Source organism: Gavia stellata, chromosome 2 (assembly GCF_030936135.1).
Source record: "Gavia stellata isolate bGavSte3 chromosome 2, bGavSte3.hap2, whole genome shotgun sequence".
Lineage (NCBI taxonomy): Eukaryota > Metazoa > Chordata > Aves > Gaviiformes > Gaviidae > Gavia > Gavia stellata.
In genome coordinates, this window is record NC_082595.1 from 89,910,317 (window position 1) to 89,932,188 (window position 21,872).

Below are 21,872 nucleotides of genomic sequence, written 5' to 3' on the forward strand. Positions count from 1 at the left end.
AGTGCACAATATAATCAACATGTGTAGCACATTCCCATTTTCCGTGTCCCCCTTTGATGGTCTTGCACTAAGTTGGAAAAGCCTCTTGCCACAGGACACTGAACATACAGTGAAACATTTAAGCTGTCTGCAGTCAGTTTCAAAGAATTTACATTTGGTTTAAGTTAATTTTCCTTGACCTGCAGTTAATTAAAGAGCAGCTGAAGTACAAAATATTTCCCCCAACTCTACTGGCATACATGGTCATGTCAATCGGTTGCAGTCTGAACAGCTTCAGTTCATTTTTGTTATAATTTAAAATCTCTGATAAAAAAGGTAATAAAACAATGTCTTTTTATACAGAAACCATTGCCTTTTTCAAATAAAGAACATATCAACATTTCAAATCTGCTATAACATGCCACATTTTAAAAAGGTAACTTGCCTTTTTCTTGGTTTATTTTGTATTCCAAATACAAACATGTGGCACACATTTGTGTTACTTAAAACTTTAAGTCTGCTATCTGTTAAATCATTTGTGGTTGAAATTCCTGGGACCACACAGTGCCGTGTCTTCCTTAAACCTATTGCACCAGAAATGAAAGGCTGCGACGGAGATGATTTTCCTATACTTTTCTAACACAGGAAATAGTTGGTTTAACATAAAAACAAATGCAGCTAAACTACGCTGCCAGAAGTGTTTATCCCTCGGTATCACCCCGGAGAGAAAGAAAACAAATGGCAGAAAAGGCTACAGCCCAGATTGCAACTATGTGTTAAACACGCGACCAACACTAGCAGTAACATCCTATTACGACACTGTTTTCAGGAATTTTTTAGAAATCCAGGTGTAAAAAAGTTTTTCTCAGATTGGGAATTGGCACAAACATAATCCAGAGATTATCCTTTATAGCAGCTTTTCCTTTCATGTGCTTGGCTTTTCACACAAAGCACACGAGAAGAGTTACAACCAAGTTACAACCAAGTGGCTCCAGCTCAACATCTTGGGAGCGGAGAGGAGGAAAGGAGGAGCCCCTTCCCTCTGCAGACATGCCAGAGAGGGTCCCCTCTGCAGTGGGGAGTTTGTGGGTCCCCCACAGCTGCAACCCAGCTCCCCACTCAGGAGGCCAGAAACAGGCTGGCCACCTCACAGTGGGAGGGAGCCCTCCTGGTCCCCCGCTTTGTCCAGCCTCTCAGGCAGGGTAAGCACAAAGGGTAGGAGGACACCCTTGGCATCCAAGGGAGCTTTAAGAAGCTCCCCATCAAAGGTGCCCTTGAGCCCCCCATCCGCTTCCACCTCGCCATCCTGGGCTAGACTGAAGCGGAGGGTGCCGGTCCGGTTGACGCAGTAGATGGTGTTGCCCAAGGGGGCGCAGCGGAAGGGCTGGATGGGGCCACTGCTGGGCCGCAGGCTGGCACACTGGCTCCAGCGCTTCGCCACCGTGTTGTACCGGAAAACTTCGACACCACCACCAGTCCCGCCACCTGGGCCCTGCTCTCCACCGCGGCCGCTGCTCACGTCGAAGCGGTAGATGAAGCTCTTGAAGGCCACCATGTCAGCAGAGCGCCGGCGGCTGCTGTTGTAAGGGCATTCCTGCCACTCGTCACGCTTGGGGTCATACTTGAGCAGGCGGTAGAAGAGGGAGCCTCCCGACACATAGATCTCCCCATTGCAGGTGGTGGCCTCGTGAGCCACGGCAAAGGCACCCTTGGGCAGGGGTGCCACAGGGCTCCAGCGGTCGGCCCGCGGATCGTACCTCTCCACGGTGAAGAGGCACTCACCCCCCACGGCATACAGGTAACCGTCCAGGGCCAGCAGCTTGAGCTGTGAGCGGGGCTGAGCCAGTGGCCGCACCTGGCTCCAGGTGTCAGTGAGGGGGTTGTAGCAGAAGACCTTGTCAGAAAGGCGGGCCCGAGGCTCGCTGCCCGATGGCCCTGCCGCGATGCCCCCTGCTAGGAAGAGGTAGTTGTGGAGGACACACATGGCGCAGCCCTTGGCGTTGGCCTCCTCGGGCAGGCGCGTCAGCACCCTCCACTCGCCATCGGCCTCCTGGTAGCAGTGGATGAGGGAGCCGCTCTCCTCCAGTGACACCACTGAGGAGGGGCTCTGTGGCCGGCTGCTCTCGCGGCTCTGTGGCCGGCTGCCACCACCCAACCGCTCAAAGGCATCGCTGACCTCGGCCACCAGCAAGCAGGGCCGGCCGGCCTCCATGCGCCGCTGCAGGATAAGGTCCCGCTCAGTGCCACTGAGGCGGCCGTAAACACCAGGCTCCCGCAGCACCTCCAGGTAGTGATCGCTCATGAAGCGGTATGCAGCCTCCCGTAGCTCTGCTAGCCGCTGCTTCTTGGCCAGGCAGAGGAGCTGGTAGCAGTTGTCGAGGCGGAGCTGGGCGCGCATGGCCTCGGCAGCACAGTGCAGGGCACAAGGCATTTGGAGGACACGGGCGCCACTCACCACCTCGGCCAGGTTGTCGTGCCGCACCTCGCCCATACGGGCCGTGTACACGTAGTCGATGAGAAGCCGCAGTGCCCCGTAGCTCACCCCCTTCACCCGCAGGACGTCCCGTGAGGCGCGGGCGCGAAAGTAGTCACTCTTGGCCGCCAGCACCGACTTGTGCGCCCGGATGCGACGCCCCGACACCTCGATCACCAGGTCGGGCTCCTCCGTCGGCCGCTCCGGCGTCCCTACCGCCTCCTCTTCCTCCTCCTCCGGCTGGCAGGCGGCGTTGTTGATCTCCCACTGGCTCTCCACCACCCGGCCGCCGGCGGCGAGCGGCTGCGGCTCGGCAGCGGTGGCGCTGAAGCAGAGGGAGGAGCTGAAGCCGCAGGGGGCGGCCGGGGTGGGCGGGGGCGGGGGCGGTGGGGCGCCGTGCCCGGCCCCGCTCTCCTCCTCCTCCGCCGCGCCGCTGCCCTCCATGGAGGCGCGCTAGCTGCGCCGGCGCCGCGCCGCGCCCGTGCGGAGGGCTCTCGGCCGCAGCAGAACGGCCATCACCTGCGGGGGAGACCGGAGAGCGCTCAGCTTCCCGCGGCCGGGCCCCGCTCCCCCTTGCCGGCCTCCCCCCAGCTTCTCCGGCTTAATATTCAGAGCCGCCGTTCTCAGGCGGGGCTGTCTCTGGTTTCCGGGGCTAAACCCGCGCTTTTCCTGGAGGATCCATCCCGCACCTCTGCCGCCTCCCGCTGCCCGGGGCTAACTGCACTAGCTTACCCCCCGAAAACCTGACCTCTTTCTGGTGGGGGGATCGCCCCGAAGAGCACCTCAACACCCTGAAAAGCAATTCTGGTTTTCCTGTTGCTATGCAAAAATTTTAAGCAGTTCGCGTGCACAGCATCCTTTTCATGACAACTGGTCCCTACGCTGTGCTGGGCAATGAGGAAAAACGTCTTTTAAAGGCAGATACTTGGGAGTACTATCATAATTTATTCACCTTGTGCAACTATTTCAGTAGAAGGTAGTGGTTGCAATCTATTCTGGAAGGAGATTCCTCACTAGCCAAGTTTTCCTTTACGTGACCTTCCCGAAGCTTTCTTCATATCACTGCTCCTCATACGCATTCCCCCTGTTTAAAAGAAAGTGTAAGAAGTTGATCACTTTTAAAATCAATATATTCTCAGTTCACTCAGAAGTTTGGTGCTATTAGAGTTATGTTTCCTTTAATAGGATAGCTATAGTATCCTAAAGTGACCAGAAGTATGCTAATAGATGGTAACGTTTACAAAACACATCAAAGGGTTTTTTTTGTTGTTACGACAAAAGCAATCTGACATGTATGTAACAGCATATGTAGCTGTAATGCATTAGCGAGATGTAAATCAGACTTCACAGGGACTGGTTCATGTCTGAAAGATTTATGGCTTCTGCTAATAAAAAGTAGAAGCGAGCAAAAATCACAATAGATAATTAGAACATGAAGTTTCTTCTGGGAAAATGGCAGGCCACAGGGCATGGCTGTAAGCAGGTTAGTCCCTGTCAGCACAATCACCACACAGTTGTATTCTCATTTCACAAATGTAGTTTTTAGAATTTAACAAAATGCTGTTTGTTTGCCTCATGTTTGTTTATGAATTTCCCAGGCTCGGTTTAAGTGTTGATGAATGACACATGAAAACTGTCCAAATGTACTTAATTCCATTTAATAAGAATCTGCAGCTCTGATTCTATTTTTAAGGAGGTTATTAGTTTCCATCAAAATCCCCGTTGGCAGGTTTTTCACAGTCCTCAATGAATACTCATTTCTATGTAAAATATGCCTTATGACTCCTTTTCAGCAGAGATGATTTATTTACCTTATTAAATTGATATTAGGAAAACCTAACTTTTTGATGTTTTTTTAATGAAAGCATAATTGGAAGGTGACATTATCTGGAAACTCCTGACATGGACATGAAACCTAGAAGCCCATACTTGCGCAAGCAAACTTCACTTAAATGACAGTATCAGACTTCTTGTATAGGTTTTTATTTTGTGCACTTGCCCTGGAAGGACTTTCTACTACATTTGACCACATTCAGTTAGACAATAAATCAATACTGAGGTTTGATTTCTGGATATTTGAGCCTTTAAGACTGTAAGATTTCAACAGCATTTGGAAATTCCTTACTAGAATGAGATTTCACAAACTTTGTATTTCTCATCTGGGTGTTTAAAAATCTGGCACTTAGGAACTTTCTATGGCATTTTGTGAAATTTGGAATAGCCTTAGTGGCAAATTTCCTGAGGTCCAGACCCAAACTCAGTAGGTTAGGCTTTACTAACTTCTTTTCTGCAGCTTTAACTAGATAAGGAGAAATGCAGTGGTCTGTGTGTACACTCGGTGTGTCTGTGGAAGATATATTGATTCATTAATAACTTAAACAGGGCAGCATCCCTGTCAATGTAGTTTTGTTTTTCTGTGAGTCTTCCCAGTACTGAATTCACTATGTAACCATTTTTTATTCTGATTTATTATGCTGTAGACATTGAGATTAATCTACTTTCTGCTCCAGGCCCTCCAGAGCCCTGATGATCAGCTTTGTTTGAGAGTAGCTACTGTAACTGACATTGGTGAAATGACAAAGGTGAAATGGAGATGGTTAGAAAAACATCTAGAATGTCAAGCTCTGATGTACTGTTATATTAAGAAAATTGCTACTAGTATAATATAATTTGTAACGTAAGTAAGTAACTGAAACTTTTTCTGTCTCCTTTGCTCTTTCTTGGGCTGAGTACCCCAATATTCAACCCTTTATCTTGCTACAATTCTGGATAGCTTGACCTCCTCAATCACAAACATTTAAAGGGTGCTATTATACTTTCCCCCATTGCTCTCAATATTATGATTTTTCCAGGATCCAGACACACCTCACTTCTGAGACCACTTCTCCTACTTATGTTCCCCCTCTACAATAAGGAATTAGTATCTTCAGATAGTTTCAAGCTCTCAGTCTACTGCTTGATTTTGCAAGTGAAACTAAAGGAAGAATGAAAGAGAATGCTACCAGAAATAAAAAGTGTGGGTGACTAAATGTGAGAACTCAGAAACAGTCACTGTAATACCAATAATATCTCCATATGGTGAAATGTATTTCCTGCATCATGTCTCAAAGGAAAATCACCAATTAGAATATTTGAAGGTGTTAACAACAGCATCCAGAAAAAGTGATCTTTTCAACTTTCCCATCTAATGAAATAAAAAGGGTGAGAGCCTCCTCAAGCACAGTAATCATACCTTTTCCCATATACAGATATCTTCTTGGCTTAGAAGTTTGACTTGACACTGAAATGTTATTGAGAAAGAAGCTGCTACCCACTATAGTCCTAACAAACACCTGTGTTAACATCCTTTTGAGGAATCATAACGAGGAAGTACTGATGGTACAGCTTGCTAATGGCAAGCAGCAGAATTCTGAAGAAAATTGTTTTCTGGTATATTTATAGCTAACTACCATGAAAATTCATGCTGAGCATGAGGAGGGTTTGAATCAAAGTATCACATGCAATTTAGGCAACAAGGAACTCTACAGGGAAGCTGAAGACAGAAAAGCTAAAAGAGGGTTTGGAGGACTTTGTCAATGACAGAGCAATGACTGCTCCAGCAATCTCAGCACTTTTGTCTAGCTGAAAACAACGTATAGGCATTACACAAAGATGAAGCTGAAAAAACAATTCAGAGAAGTTGTGGAACCTTCACATTACTGAACAACATGACCGATCTGAGTTAAAAGGTCATGGATTTAGTATAAAACAGGAAGAAGTTGAAAGGGGCTGATGGAAATATGATACTGAACTCCTTCTTCATGCTTTTCTTATCTACAGTGATCAAAGAGTTGTATTGCTGTTCTGGTGACACAGAACATTCAAAAATTACAGAATCACAGAAGATACTTGATAGTTGTACTGATTCAAAAAAATCTGAGCTCCTAGCAATCTTGTTTGGCTTAAAACAAACTTGGTTTTAACACTTTTTTCAAAACTCACAAACAGGATAGGTACTGGAAAAGGAAGCAAGCTGTTTAGAGTACATGGCATCTGTGGACTGATGTCACCTTTCATACTGGGGACTTTTATGTCAGAAGCTGAACTACTTGGACTGAAACTGTTTTCATTATCATGGGTTTGGTCTAGGGATGATGTAATGTTAATGGACAGAGGAACTGCCAACAAACATGAACTGTATTTACAGACTTGGCAATGACACACTTACAATATCCTGGATGTATGCCCCCAACCTCAGATGCTGTGACACATTGCTCAAGTAACAGCATAGATAAGAAGGCGTAGCTTTTTCTGACAGAGGAACTGTAATGAAGACCTGCAGGTAAAGTTTCCAGGCACTGTATTAATTTGGTAGTTCTTCTGATAAAATCCAATTAAATGCTTGTTTTTCATTGTTCTCTCTCTGGTTTTTTTGTGCAGTGCCAATAACCTTTGACCCAAACCCTGTCCTCTAGCAAGATCCACTTTCTCTGGGGAATATGTGTGTGTGGGAGGAATTGGGTTACTGCTCTCCAGTTCACACATGGAAACTGCTCTGACTCAGTCCCAGAATAAATAAAAGCAGTGCTTTCCCTATCATAAGCAACTCTAATTTACATAAGCAGGCTATCCTCCCCAAGAGACACTACACCAGTTCAGTACTGACTGAATGCTGTTCTGCTCCACCTTAGTCCAGGAAATGCTTTTGTAAAAACTTGTACTGCCAAATTTTACCCCAGCAGAGAATTCCCTCGGGATAGGGGCGTCATCTGCTTGAGATGATTAAGGAGTCCAAAGAGGCAGCATCATCAAAAGAGAGAAAACATCCCTTGTACTTATTTTAAAAACTAAAAGATGACTGTTAAAAGTAGAACTGGCCACTACTATCATGCAGAGTGAAGATATCCAGCTCAGCCCAGGAAAAGGCAAAATCTTCTCTAGGGTAGAGTCAAGTGTAGAGAGGTTGGCATATTTATAAAAATGGTCTGTTACACTCCTGCTTATTGAGCAGATCTGTGAAATTTGGGGGGGTAAAAATGGTCCCTTCATAGCTGACAAAAACATTTGGAGCATAGAGATGCCACGTCTCTAAAAGACCTTGCAGCACTTGAAATCTTGCATCCTATCACAGATTTAAACTCTAGATCTTAACCACTTGATTAACCTCCTGCTTGCAAGAAGAAAAGAATTGTCTCTCAATGACCCACCTCAAGAAAAATGGCAGGAAGAATAAATCTTTCCTTTCCCTTTTTTAAAATTAGGAGTGCTCAAAATTGGGGTTACAATACAATCCTAGTGTCTTGCCCTGCCTACTGGATTATGTCTTTTGTAGTATTGCATCCACACTCAAGTTGCCTATGCAGCTTCCTTGTGACCTCTCAAGGTCACAACATGTAATGGAGGTACAAATGTTTTTCTCTCATGACTGCAAAATTTTCATACAACCATAAAGAAAAATAAACGTTTAAGAAATGCAGCTTATGATTACAGACCACACAAGAAACATGTGGGCAGTAGTTCCTCATCAGAAACTCAGAGGAAGAAAAGGCTGTGTGTGTCTGGGCGGGGAGGAAGAGAGAGAGGAAGTAAGTCATAATAAAAATATTATCAAAAGCCTGATGAAATCGGTATTAGAGCTAGCAAATCTAAACTAAAAACATACAAGTTCTCAACAGTCATCATGACCAGATAAAAGGTTTCCTAACAGTGATATCCATAGAGACAAACATTCTCTAAAAAGGAAACTATCCTTTTGAGTTCCTTCCAGTGGAAACTCTTCAGAAGTAGTTAAGGAGGAGAAGCGTCTCTCAGGCATTCTCACATCAAAAATGAAGTAACACTCCCACAAAAGCAAAATCTAGCAAAGGTTCAGTGCAAGTCCTCTCCAATATCTCTTAGAAGAAAGTCTAACAAAAAAAGAACAGTCAGAAACAAGTTTTTGAGTCATTACAATACATCTTCAGCATTAATGCACTACAGACCAGGAGATAATGGCATGGCAATACCATACCGAATGTAACAAAACTTTTTATGGAGAATTGCTGCTAGTTCTAGACATGGCCTCGTAATTACAGTTCCAGATATACGGTGAGAGCATATGGTCGTGTCTGTGGTAAACTGAAGTTTGGTTACTTTCATCGTAACTGGACACAGGTAACACTATGTTAGATCAACAGCTGTACATAACATACCAGTGTAGTGATACAGCTGAAAGGATGAATGCAGTCCTTGAATGTCTATGCTGGGCAATAGGGAGTAACAGTAGGGAAAAGGTTATCTTTCACCTATAGCATTAGTAGGTTTGCAATGGAACATGATGGATGGATGGATGGATGGATGGATGGATGGATGGAGCCATGTACGTTCCAAGCTTTACATCTTGGAAGTAGTATTTAAAAATCTGTAAGGACAGAGAAAAGTACCAAATTATTTAAGAGCTATAGAAAAACACTTCAGTGAGAGACTCACAACAGCACTCTGCAACCAGACACAAGCTTACTCTGTCTCCACCCAGTGTACACCAGTCTCAAGCCAACTCCAAAGCAACAAGGTGATAAATAGCTTAGGCACCACCTCACAGCCACACTTCCATGGCTTTGGAGAGAAGGTGGTTTGAGCTAGTAGCTTGGAGAACAGGTAAAGCAAGCCTTAGTCAGCCTGAGAAATGCAGTGCTGACACTTCTTCAGGGCTTGGTATGTTTGCTCTGTGACTTGATGAGTGTGCGCAAGTGTAGGCACATGAAAATTCTGCACACTGATGGCTGCCTTAAGCTGGTGGTGGAAGCCCTAAACAAACCAAGGGATGGAAGCATAAACAAAGCAAAATATTTACACTCCTGAGGAGGGGGAAAAAAAAAAAAAAAGACTACCACAGCATATTGTGGATACTGAAAGTTCACATGAATTGGTAGGGAGAGTGAAGAATGAGCTCAGGGAAGGGAAATCTATTGAAGGTGACCAAATACATACTAAACACTAAAACTGCGTCCAGCTTACAGAATCACAGAATCACAGAATCAGTACGGTTGGAAAAGACCTGTAAGATCATCGAGTCCAACCTGGGGAAAAAAAAAAAAAAAAAAACAAAAAAAAAAAAAAAAAAAAAAAACAACAAAAAAAAACAACACACACCACAAAACCCACGCCACACAACAACAATAACAAGCCACAACCCACCCAACACCACACAGCACCATGTCCATCAAGCTACATCCCACAATGCCACATCCACACGCTCCTTGAAGACCTCCAGGGAGGGTGACTCTACCACCTCCCTGGGCAGCCTATTCCAGTGTTTCACCACTCTCTCAGTGAAGAACTTTTTCCTAATGTCTAGCCTGAACCTCCCCTGTCGCAACTTGAGGCCATTTCCTCTAGTCCTGTCACTAGTCACTTGGGAGAAGAGACCAACACCCACCTCTCTGCAACCCCCTTTCAGGTAATTGTAGAGAGCGATGAGGTCTCCCCTCAGCCTCCTCTTCTCCAGGCTAAACAACCCCAGCTCGCTCAGCCGCTCCTCATAAGACTTGTGTTCCAGACCCCTCACCAGCTTCGTCGCCCTTCTCTGGACACGCTCCAGCACCTCAATGTCCTTCTTGTAGTGAGGGGCCCAAAACTGAACACAGTATTCAGTATCCTTAGGAGGATCCTGAGCTGGAAAATGGTCAGAATATTAATATTCAAAGATAAAGTAGTATCCCATGGGGAAATACGCATTTTTATCCTGCTACATGCTTCTTTCAATACTGGATTATGGTTCATGTGGGAGGCAGGATGCTAGGCTAGGTGGACATTTGATCTGACATGGGAAGACCCTTATTCTGATGTGATGAAGGAGATCAGGAGTGTGTGCCTTGCTGGAAGGCACTTGGAAGTCCAGGGGGAAGAAAATTTGACAGGAGTAGACTAGTTGATCTAGTGATCCTTTCTGGAAATTGCCATACAGCCCGAGTACTGACAGCAAGCAAAGCATCAGCTTATGATGATTAAAGGCCTCATTTGATCGTTAGTGGGGTTAACTGCTGTAATGTTGATTGCAGAAATGCTTTTCAGCATTAAACTGTGTTGTCAACAAATAAATAATTGCAAACATGTTCAAAGTCTCTGAGAACACTCTGGCAATGTTGGTAATAATACAGGAGGAGGAGAATATCCACTGAGAAGCCAAGTCAAGCAAACCAGCAGATTTCTTCAGATAGATTTTTCAAAATAAAAGAAGAGTCAGGCTTAGTTTTGCATTCCAGAAGAGCATTTGATCTCCATCAATGTGCTGTATTCTTGCAACACACCTGCTATGTATTGCATTTAATACAGAAGATGAGTCAATATATTTGGAGGAAATTAAATTCCTTGCTTAAGATAAAACTGGATTTTGCTTTTAATACAATTATAAAAAGGACATAAAGATTAAAGAGCTCAAAGCACCAGAAATCTGCCAAAGTATGTCACCATTGTGCTTCAGAAAGGCAGAATTTGAGAAGTAACAATAGACTTCAAAGGAAAGCCAACAAAGTCCCATTCTTCTGAGACTTATGCCTGGGAAGAGAAAGTAAAAGGAAAACTTCTAGAGGAGGGAATAATGAAAACACTTCTTTTTCCAGACAAACTCTAAATCAGGTACTTAAGGGAAAAAAGCCCCACTTTTAAAGACAGAACAAGCTCATTGATTTCTTGATGAATTAAGTAAGCAATGCTTAGAAAGGCAGAGGTCCTTCAGATACATGGTGAATGGCACCCTTCTCATTTTTTGAGATCATGTATTGTTTCTTTGCCCGGATACTTTCTCAAACTTAAGGTTTACAGTCACTCTAGCCGCAGCTAAAAATTACACTACATCTAGTTAGATTTACAAAATAGTTCCAGGTTTCTGCAGACATTATCTCTACACAGACTTTGGACTGGATTCAAAGATGGAGAGACGTGCCGCAATGCTAAACACAGCAAAGGATGACTTTGAGGGCAGTTTTATCTGGCAGATGGCAATGCAACAGAGATATAAGACCTAAGACAGCCAGATCAGATAGCAAAAAAACCTCCAGCATGACAGCCCTAATCTGAAAGGAGGAAAAGAATTAGCTTGCACAGACTTCTCTCTGCCATGGCAGAAGTGCTGCTGGTAGAATTTGCTGTTGGGCCTATAACTGTGAAGTATTAGATGACTCATGGGAGTCTGATTTCTTTTATTTATTATTTCATGGAAACCAGGCCAAGATGGAGAGACATGGGGCAGGCCTGAGGCCATATTCCTACACAGAATTGATCTGTGGGTGGGATGCACCTCCCAGTTCTCCTGCAAGGGCAGAGATGGATGTTGTGTGTCTGAGCTGTACAGAACTGCTGATCTACCTGTAACCAGCTCCTGGAATGGAATCTGGGACATATGGACAGGTTCTGTACCCATACGCATCGTGTGGGTACAGTTAGATGCCAATTGACTGGGATCCTCAAAAACCAGCATACAAGAGCTACCAAGGGCTAGCCAGTAGAGAAATACCAAAGACTACGGTGATGAAGTGCTTAACTTGTGCAATCAGGAGGTATTAATTCCTGCTTTGGGTGCCTTAGCCCAGAATCCTCTCCAAAATAAGCCTAAATTATTTTAAAAGCTAGCAGTACTGACTTGCTGCTACTTCCTCTTTCTCCACAATGGTTAGAGCTCCAAGCAAGCCCCATGAGAAACTTGCCGCTGCTCCTTCCTTTGTCTGACAAGATTAGAAACCCCAAACTGAGTGCCCAAACCATCAAGACTATGAGAGGAGGGCTACTCTCCTTCAGATTAAAGCTGTATTACCTTTCATAGAAACAATAAAAAATGTTACTGAGGTAGAGAAAGAAGAATCCTGGGTTCTGTTCCATAATGAAAGGGAACTTTCTGTACTTCTTGCCATTGCCCAATTTGGTGGGTCAGGGCTCAATTATACTGCCTGGAGATCCAAGCCATGACGGCTTGTGCTAGGATTGAAAAACACTTCTGTGGATCTCAAAGCAGAAATGCATGCTAGAGTCATAGGTACTTTTGTGGCAAGACTTTACTATCAGAAATACTTGCAGGCTGCCAGCACAGGTTTCACCCAGCAATGGGAATGTTTTTGGCAGCAACTATGTAACTGAGGGTTTAACAAAATACAAGGCTACTCCATGTGGTCGTTGGAACTGAACAGGGGAAGAACAGAAAATTGAGAGTAATGCATGCTGTTTACATTACTAGAAGGTAAGAGTTGCTGGCCAGTCTGAGACAGAAATAAAATAGGTTTCTATTAAAATACTCTTATTTCCATGGCCTGACACTTTCTGCATTGAATGCATAACATTTTTTGCTGTAATGTGAATTTCATATGCTGAACTTGGGTGTTCAGGCAAAGGCTTTCTGGTTGCACTGATTTCTCTGACTACACTCAACTTTTACATTTATAATTTAGTGCAAGCAATTCAATATCTCTCAATATATTTTTCCATTTTACAGGGCCGATAGGTGACAGTTAAGATGCCTGAATTTAAGGGACAGAAAAGACTGCCTGGTTATCTACTCTTACTCCTGCAAGAACAGGCCAAAGAATTTTACTCCTGTACCAAGCCAATAACTTCTGGCTGAATTAGGTCAAAGCATTATTCTGCTCAAACCATCCATCTCACATCTATATGGTTTCTCTGGTTTGGCTAATGACCTTGATGGAAAATCAGGTGTCAAATGGATCATCTTGGATACCTTGAAGAAATATACATGCTGCTTTTCACTTTGGACTTCACTTTTTTTGTCTTCTACACTTCTATATCTGCTGACTTGGCAGCATTCTGTTTTCCCAAAATGATCCATGCTCTTTCTGAAGAGACAGACAGACTGGCAGCATAATGGTGAAGGGTGCCGCAGGACTGTCCCCTCTGCTTTTGGACTTCCTGACACAGAGGAAAAGTAAAGATTGTACTATGGCTGACTAACCTATGATTCAAACATGTCCTTTTGAAGTGCTACAGCATAAAGGATTGTTAATGCATGCAGTTAAATTTGCATCATGGGCGACAGTCACAGTGCTGTTCTTGCATTTGTTAGGTAGCAATCTGGGCAGAGCTGAATGGAGTCAGGACCTGGAGTAAGAACTAAGATCTTCAAATCAGGATGTGAGGCAGAGAGGTCTCTTTGGTTTTATGGTTATGATTTGGGAGGTGTGAGAAGAAGCACAGATTAACGGGTCCTGGTTTGTGGTCCTTAACCATTTTTAGATTTTGCTATTTCACTTACAAGTCTAAAGTTTGGTTGCTTATGACTAGGGAGAGATTTTAGATACATATCAACAACATCTCCTCAAAGGATATTGAGGCTTTTCAGCCACTGCACTCAGAAAAGTTGCCTGATTTTGGGGGTGCAACAGAAGTATTTATTTCCCTGTAAGGCTGCAAAATGTCTTAGCAGGGATACTGTCCAGGCATTGGGCTAACAATCTAATAGATCATTGCAACTCTGTTGCCCATCATAAAGGCCTTCTGGTCTTTTGTCACAGAGAATGAGTGGCATAGACCTCATCCCGACCAACGAGAAGCAGCACCAGTGAATTTTATCATATGAATGTACATGAATAGCCTTTGCCCTCCTTTTCCTGTATCACAGTGTAAAACTTCTTGGGACACATGGCACTGACTAACTCCAAAGCACACAAAGCAATACACTCGAATGACATTTACTTTATTGTTTCTGCATCTGCTATGAAAACAAACTCCTTCAGGACTCTATTATCAGCTGTTATTAAACAAGAAATACATCGTCTTTGTACTGCCCAATTCCATGGTTTTGGAGAGAATGAGGCTTGTGCTAGTAGTCTGCAGCTAGAAACTTCCACCTAAGTTTCACAGAGATTTTTGATAAGGCCAGTCTGACATCACTTTAAATCCCATCCCTATTGTAGTCAAGGGAAAATGCCTATTAACTTCATCAGTGCCTGGATTTCCTATACTGTACATATAGATGTGTACAGTAGCTTTTTCTGAACTGAGGCAATGCAGGGAGTTGCAGTAAAGGAGAGATGAAAGAAAGCTACAGGGTAAGAGGAGAGCTCTCCCGTGAAGAGATTTGTCTTTGACTGATGGAATCAGAATGTTTGTTGTTCGCATGCCTTTCCCGTAGTAAAGGGTTGGCTTTTGGTTCTTACCGTCTACCACTTTAAAATATGGGTCACAGAAATAATAGTTTATCTCCAGAGCTTAGGGCCTGTTCTTTCAATCTACTTACAAGAGAGGGAGAGAGGAAAGCAGAACTGCTTCCAAGAAAAAAAAAAAAAAAAAATTATTGCAGATCTCTGACACGTTGATAGTCTGAAATGATTCAGAAGTCCAGGATCATTGCAGCAGTTAGAGATCCATATGCAAAGCTTACTCTGCTCCTTAAATACTCCTGAAGAAATCAGTGTCCAGAAAAACAACAAACAGCTTGTGCTAATCTGTGAATGTGTACGTGTAAAATAACTTCAAAACTATTAATTAATGCAAATCATGTTGTGACAGACAGCATAACAGCATGGAAGCTGCTTGTCCAACTTATGTGAATTTGTATGGAAAGGTTGCGGTTTCTGGCTTGTTTCCGAGTGAATTAAAAAAGGCTGTCAACCCATCTGTTTTAGCCAGAGGCATAGCAATGGCAGCTCGTGAAACATTGCACCTGAAAAGCATTTATGTGACACATCTTTCTTCTCCCTCTGACAGACAGTGCAAAATCCGTAGAACTACTGGATTTTTTTTCAGCTTGTTTTGCATTAAACAAACTGACTTAACTGATCATGAATTCCTGCCATCCTCGCTGATGAGGTATAAGAAACTGGCAAGTACCAAATGTGCAGTGCAGAACAAAGGACCTAGCCAACTCTTTTTTCCATTAACACTCAATCACCCATTTACAATACTGACCCAGTCTTGTAATTATTTCAAAGCCAAAACTGCTGGTTAGCATCCAAGGAGCATTTTAGGATGAGGACAGAGAAAAGGCTACAGAATTGCCAACACTGACTAGGGAGAACACAGCACGTATGGGCCTGATCCTGCAGAGAGTTACATGCAAATTTAAATACTCTGGTCACAGGACTAGTCCCACTTGTAATGCCAACATCTACATAGGTAAACTGAGTGTTTGCTTAACTAACGGCAGAAGGAAGGCAAAATCTCCATCCATTCACTGTATTGTCACGTGGTTATGAGTGCTGGCACAAGGAAGCGGGCAGGAATGTACGTCCCAGGCTAGGGAAGGAGTAGGGTCCCTTCCCGCTCAGTGACAGCTCAGTCATAGATCAGGTTAAACTGGTTGTCAAATCCTGAACTGCTATAAAGTAATTATTCTTCAATGAAAGGAACTAATCATGCCTGTTCTCTGACAAAACAACAAAGCAGAGACCAAAAACGAAGCAGAAAGAATGGATGATGGCCATTCCATTGAAAAGTAAAACAGCAGACATAAAAATGTCATGTCCCAAGAAGGCTAATGAGATCACACACCATGAAAATGAGCTCATTTTTCAAATGGGTATTTCCAAGGATGTAAAGTGGTATAAAATGACTTCTCAGCTTCTGTTCATGGGAAAGAAACAGCCTTCTAACTGCAATGCTGCATAAACTCAGTAGGAATAAACAGCAAAATCCCTGCAAAATCCATACAGGATCGCAACAAGAAAAAAACCAACAAAAACAAGAGTTTAATTCTACTTTAAAAGAAACTGCAGGATTTCCTTTCATGTTTTATTATACCCTTCTTTAGCAGCCAGCTGCCCCTAATATCCTCTTGCAACGGGATACTACAGGATGCCGAAACCCCCAGTAAGTAGGATCTGGATCCAGTCATCTAACCACATCACTGTCTCTACGGTAACCTAGGCCAGCCCTAAATACTATAATCCTGCTTTACTACAGTAAAGCCAGTTAATGGCTTTCATTGAATGTTCCTGCCAAATAATGGTGCTCTAATATATACTGACATTTAAATCTGTCCAGCTATTTGGACTATTTGTTACACTGGAAAGTGATGCAAGCAGAGCATTCATAGAAGAAAGGAAGCTATTAAGGATTTCAGTCTTCTGATATTGTCAAGGCGCAGTCCTGTAAATGCCAGCTTCTGAGAGTGTCACTATTGACTTCAGTGCCACTACTGCCGGGAGTGAGTCCCTGCAGAGCCGGGGGGAGCTGGGGCAGGTAAAGCACCATCCTCGGCTCTTTGGCAGGTTCTCATCAGACACTGCCATTAGCACTGGATGACCAGAGGATCCCATTGGCATGCACTGGATGTCCTAATTAAAGGGTGAATAAATGCTATGTGTGGGCTCTGGAAAGAGGAGAACACAGAATAGGCAAGATGGGCCAGAGTTAAACCAGTGAGCAAATACTGCTTTGTCAATACTAATGACAATTTAATTATTATTTCCCATACACATCCCATTTAATTCCTTTTTGGGAGACAGATAGAGTTCAGAGTTAAGTCTCTGAAAAACGGAGGAGCTCTTTAACTTCTCAGATCATATAAAAGGATCGTTCTATTTTATTGCTATTCTATTTTTATTGCCCTACTTTTTTCTACCTTTTTGTTCTAGTTTTCTATTGTTCAATTTAGTCGCTGTGGAAAAGCTTTACAGAATATTATTTCTAGAGGTTGTTTTTTTTTTCCTTGATGGGTGAAAAAAGTTGGCTATAGGATTTAATACTATTTTCTGTGCTATGTGTAAGTTTGGGTTTGGGAGCCGGCTTTTTGTGGCTGTAAAGGACCAAACATAAAAGCCTACGGGCTTCGGAGAAACGCAGTTCAGTAGGACTTTTCTTTAGGCATCTTCCACCCTGCAAAATCGTGTGCGTGTGTGTACACCCAGGGCTTGCACCACTCGCGTGCTTTTAGTGGGATGGGGAAGCACGCCATGAAGAATTCATAGCGGGAAGCAATCTGCTGCTGTTACACATCCCTAAACGCTGGTGTAAAGAGTCATTTAGATTTTTAATAGGTCAGCAGGATAAAAAAAAATACGCAGGCATCAGGCTTGGCTCCTCTGCGACATATGGAGAAGGGATATGGGGATGTGCCCGGCCTGCCTCCTGCCCAGGGGAGGTGATTTAAGGGGGACTGAGGGAAGAGAAAAGCACGATTAAACCTGACGGTGCTCCAACGCCCCCCACTCCCCCCGCCCCGGCTACCGTGCCTCCGCGTCGCGGTTTTTACCTCAGCTATCGGCAGATACCGGCACCCAACCCTCCCCGAAGGCTCCGCCGCGGCGGCGGGCCGGGAGGGGGGGCGGGCACGTCCCGGGGCCGGGGCGATGCCCCGGCCCCGGGACGTGCCCGCCCCCCCTCCCGGCCCGCCGCCGCGCTGCCTCTCCGCTCTCTTCCCAGCAGGGCAGGCAGGAGCTTACCTTTCGGCGGCGGCCGCCGAGCGCCGCGTCGCTCTGGGGAAGGTCCCTCCGCCCCGCCTCGCTGCCGGCTGCGCAGCAGCCCCGCCGCCTTGCCCACCGGAGCGGGAGCCGGCGGGGGGAAGCCGGGAAGGAGAAGGGCGGGGGAGAGCGGCGGGGCGATGCCAGGCGACGCAAATGGCTGAAGCGCAGGGGCCGGGCTGGTGGAGGGGGCCGGGCGGCCGCTGTGTGGAGGGGGCGCGGGGACGCGCTCGGCCCCTTTGTTCGCCTGACACACTCACACACACACGGAGGGAGGAGGGGGCACAGACCTGTTGCTCGCGGCGGCCGGCGAGGGGCTGCCGCTGAGACGGGAAGCGGCGACGCTGCTCTGGGCCGGGTGTCCGCGCTCCCCCGTTCGGGCGGCGGGGGCCGGTCGGGGGAGGTGGCGGAACGACCCCACCTGCCCGCGCTGAGGAGAAACTCCCTCCTGGCGGCGCCGGGCGGGGAAAGAGCGGGTCCTCACCTCCGGGCAGGGTGGGGGGGAGCCGTCCCTGAGGTAAACGGGGAGGCGGCGCCGCTCCCCTGCGTGAGGCAGGGCCGGTGGGGTTTGCTGCAGCTGCCCCTGGCCCCAGCGCGGCGGCCTGGTAGGCACGGCGACCTGACTGGAGCTCCCAGGCTGGAGCCCTGACAGACCACGGCCTGTCCTCTGCCTCGGCCGGGGCACCCTCCGGCACCGGCAGTGCTCGCTGCGGGAAGCGACGGGGAGGGTATCCAGCCGGAGCCTGTGGGTCACTCGGGTCTCTGCCGACGGAGAAACAAGGAAGTGGAGGCCAGGTGGTTTCTGTTTGATTGCAGTTTGGGTCCTATTTTATCCCACTCTTTAAAGCTGAGATGCTCATCAGGATTCCCCAAATTAGACCTGTTTCCCAGTTTCTTGAAAACAACCCTCATGTTACGCTGGTTACACCCTGGGTCTGCTCCTAATGCGGTTAGTGGTACTCACCCAGCTCACACCCCACCGCAGGCTGCGATCTGACTTCTACCAAGACAGCAGACACTGACACCACGCTATCCAAGCCTTTCTAAACCATTGCTGGTGCCTGGCTATATCATATTACCATTGCAACGTGTAGTTTTCCTATGATACTGCTGTCTCAAAACAATATTCATCTTCAGCTTTTCTCTTTTCCTCTCTTGCCGCTGACTCCAGGGTCCCGTCAGACTGGTTCTCCTGCAGCCGCCCAGCAAGTGGCTCCCAGCCCTGGGAGGCGCTCCTGAGAACACTTGCAAAGCTACTCCCGTCTCCTCTCTCCAATTAACCCAAGCATTCATTTAGTCCATGCTGGCATTGCAACTGTATGTTCTTCCAGCTTGGTGGTAATGATTAAGCGTGGTTGGGTGTCTTCTCACAGAATCACAGAATCACTAAGGTTGGAAAAGACCTGTAAGATCATCAAGTCCAACCATCAACCAACACCACCATGCCCATTAAACCATGTCCCACAATGCCTCGTCCACATGTTCCTTGAACACCTCCAGGGAGGGTGACTCCACCACTTCCCTGGGCAGCTTATTCCAGTGTCTCACCACTCTCTCAGTAAAGAAATTTTTCCTAATACCCAGTCTAAACCTCCCCTGGCGCAACTTGAGGCCATTTCCACTTGTCCTGTCACTAGTCACTTGGGAGAAGAGACCAACACCCACCTCTCTGCAACCTCCTTTCAGGTAGTTGTAGAGGGTGATAAGGTCTCCCCTCAGCCTCCTCTTCTGCAGTTCCCTCAGCCGCTTCTCATAAGACTTCTGCTCCAGACCCCTCACCAGCTTCGTCGCCCTTCTCTGGACGTGCTCCAGCACCTCAATGTCCTTCTTGTAGTGAGGGGTCCAAAACTGAACACAGGATTCGAGGTGTGGCCTCACCAGAGCGGAGTACAGAGGCATGATCACCTCCCTGCTCCTGCTGGCCACACTATTTCTGATACAGGCCAGGGTGCCGTTGGCCTTCTTGGCCACCTGGGCACACTGCTGGCTCATATTCAACCGGCTGTCGACCAACACCCTCAGGTCCTTTTCTGCGGGGGAGCTTTCCAGCCACTCGTCCCCAAGCCTGTAGCATTGCATGGGGTTGTTGTGACCCAAGTGCAGGACCCGGCACTTGTCCTTGTTGAACCTCATACAATTGGCCTGGGCCCATCGATCCAGCCTGTCCTGATCCCTCTGCAGAGCCTTCCTACCCTTGAGCAGATCAACACTCCCACCCAACTTGGTGTCGTCTGCAAACTCATTCACTCGTTTTGTCCCATTGCTCCTACTTTTTGACTTTGGTTTTGCTAAAACTCTTATGTGTTGAGTTAGCCCTTAATATACTAAAGTGCTTGCATGCAGTGCTGGGTGAGTGTAACCACTTGAAACCCTTGGCTCTGCTCATGTTGTGCAGGCACTTAAGTGAAGTGCTTAACCAGATGGCTGTTTTTCAAGCTGAGGTCATGTCTCATCTCTACTGAGAGAGGCCAGCATGCTTTTTGGTGCCACAAGATAAATAAGTAATAATCATACAGTGTCACAGAGGTCTTAGAATAATTGGTCACTACAACATGTGGCTTTGGCATAATTGTGGATTTCCCGCTGTCCCCTGATTTGGGTCCATTACATGATTGGACTTTTAGTTTCTGTACGTGGCTTTATTCCTTGCTAGCTGGAAGAAGTTTCCATGTGGTACAGCAGATCCATTAAAGCCTGCCAGAAATAACTCTTCTCTCCTGACATCAGGAACTAATCTTCCTGCTGTTTCGTGTTACTGTAAATATTATATAGTTCAAGATGACACTGAAATTAGACAACTGATACAGGTCTGGGAAATTATTTTCACTTTTAAAATCCCCATTATTCTATTCCTATGTGGAGGATCATCTCCCCTTGAGGTGCCTGACTTCAGAAAACACGGATGAGAGTTACGTGGCTGTGTCAACAGTATCATATCTGAGATCATTCAGACTCATGCTTTCTGACTATATGACGATTTTAAGCACTACTGGATTTGCTTAGCTCATCTTCAGGTTTAACTGCCATGTCACATTGCAGTCTGTGCGTACACAGACGTGTCCGAGTTATGGTTTCTGGAGATGACTGAAAATCGATGGTGGGTAGGAAGTAGCATATCATGTCTTTATGGGCCATATTTGCCCCTGTGGCTGGAGCCAGCAAAAGACCTATTCAAAATCCAAGCTCCAGGGGGGTCGTAGCCTGAAAAGTCAGGTAGTACTCGGCTGTTGCAGACTTTATCCTCTGCCCTCACTGAACACTGCCAGAAGCAGATCGAGTAAAATGTTCTGGTTTTTTAAAGTTTAGCTTTGGGCAGTGATTCCCTAACTTTGCAAGCCTCAGTCTACTGTCCTCCCTTCAAGTTACTTTCTGGTCTCCCATGCACCTTTGTCATCAAATCTTTAAGTGAAAACAGATATAAAAGAGATTTGCTGACCTCTTAGCACAATTTTTGCAAAGTTTTGCTGCTCTGTGGATCATAGGCTGAGAAACTTGCCATGGAGAAGTTAGCTGTTCATCAAGTAGCCTTTCAGATTTTAGAAGAACTGGAGATGATGCTGAAAACTGGGATACCCATTGTAGAAATCATCTCAGTTGTAGTTGTTTGATTTCCCTACTTAGCTTCAGTTCCCTGAAGCTCCGTTTATAATTAACGTACAGGAATAACCATGTCTGGAGGGCAATTTTTCTTACCTATATCTTAGACATCTTATCTTAGGATGAGGTGAATCATCCTTTGGTATTGCTTGTTTCTCTCCAGTAGCTGTAAAGTCAGACTGGTACAGCTGTAGACAATTAGTTTTTAAACACCTAAATTACATGAGATGAATCATTGTCCCAGTGTAGAGAAGGCCCTGTCCTAAAGAAATCAGGTGTCACACAGCTTATATGATACATCATTTGATGCCTGTCATGCATTTCTGTAGCCCAGCCAACATGACAAATATTCAGGGGGACTGATAGCTTGCAATTGCTGCTACTGGCCGTCAGGACTTGCTGAGATTACCATGTTAGCCTGGAGCAACAACGGTAGAGTGGTGAGCACAGTGAGCTGAGTA

The 21,872-nt window shown here is 45.7% G+C and overlaps 1 protein-coding gene across 1 annotated transcript; it reads right to left on the reverse strand.

The window, feature by feature from the left end:
- Positions 1-1,126: 1,126 nt before the first annotated feature.
- Positions 1,127-2,896, reverse strand: KBTBD11 (kelch repeat and BTB domain containing 11). Its single transcript, XM_059835818.1, has one exon. The coding sequence runs from the start codon at positions 2,894-2,896 to the stop codon at positions 1,127-1,129; it is 1,770 nt and encodes a 589-aa protein (XP_059691801.1).
- Positions 2,897-21,872: the final 18,976 nt, after the last annotated feature.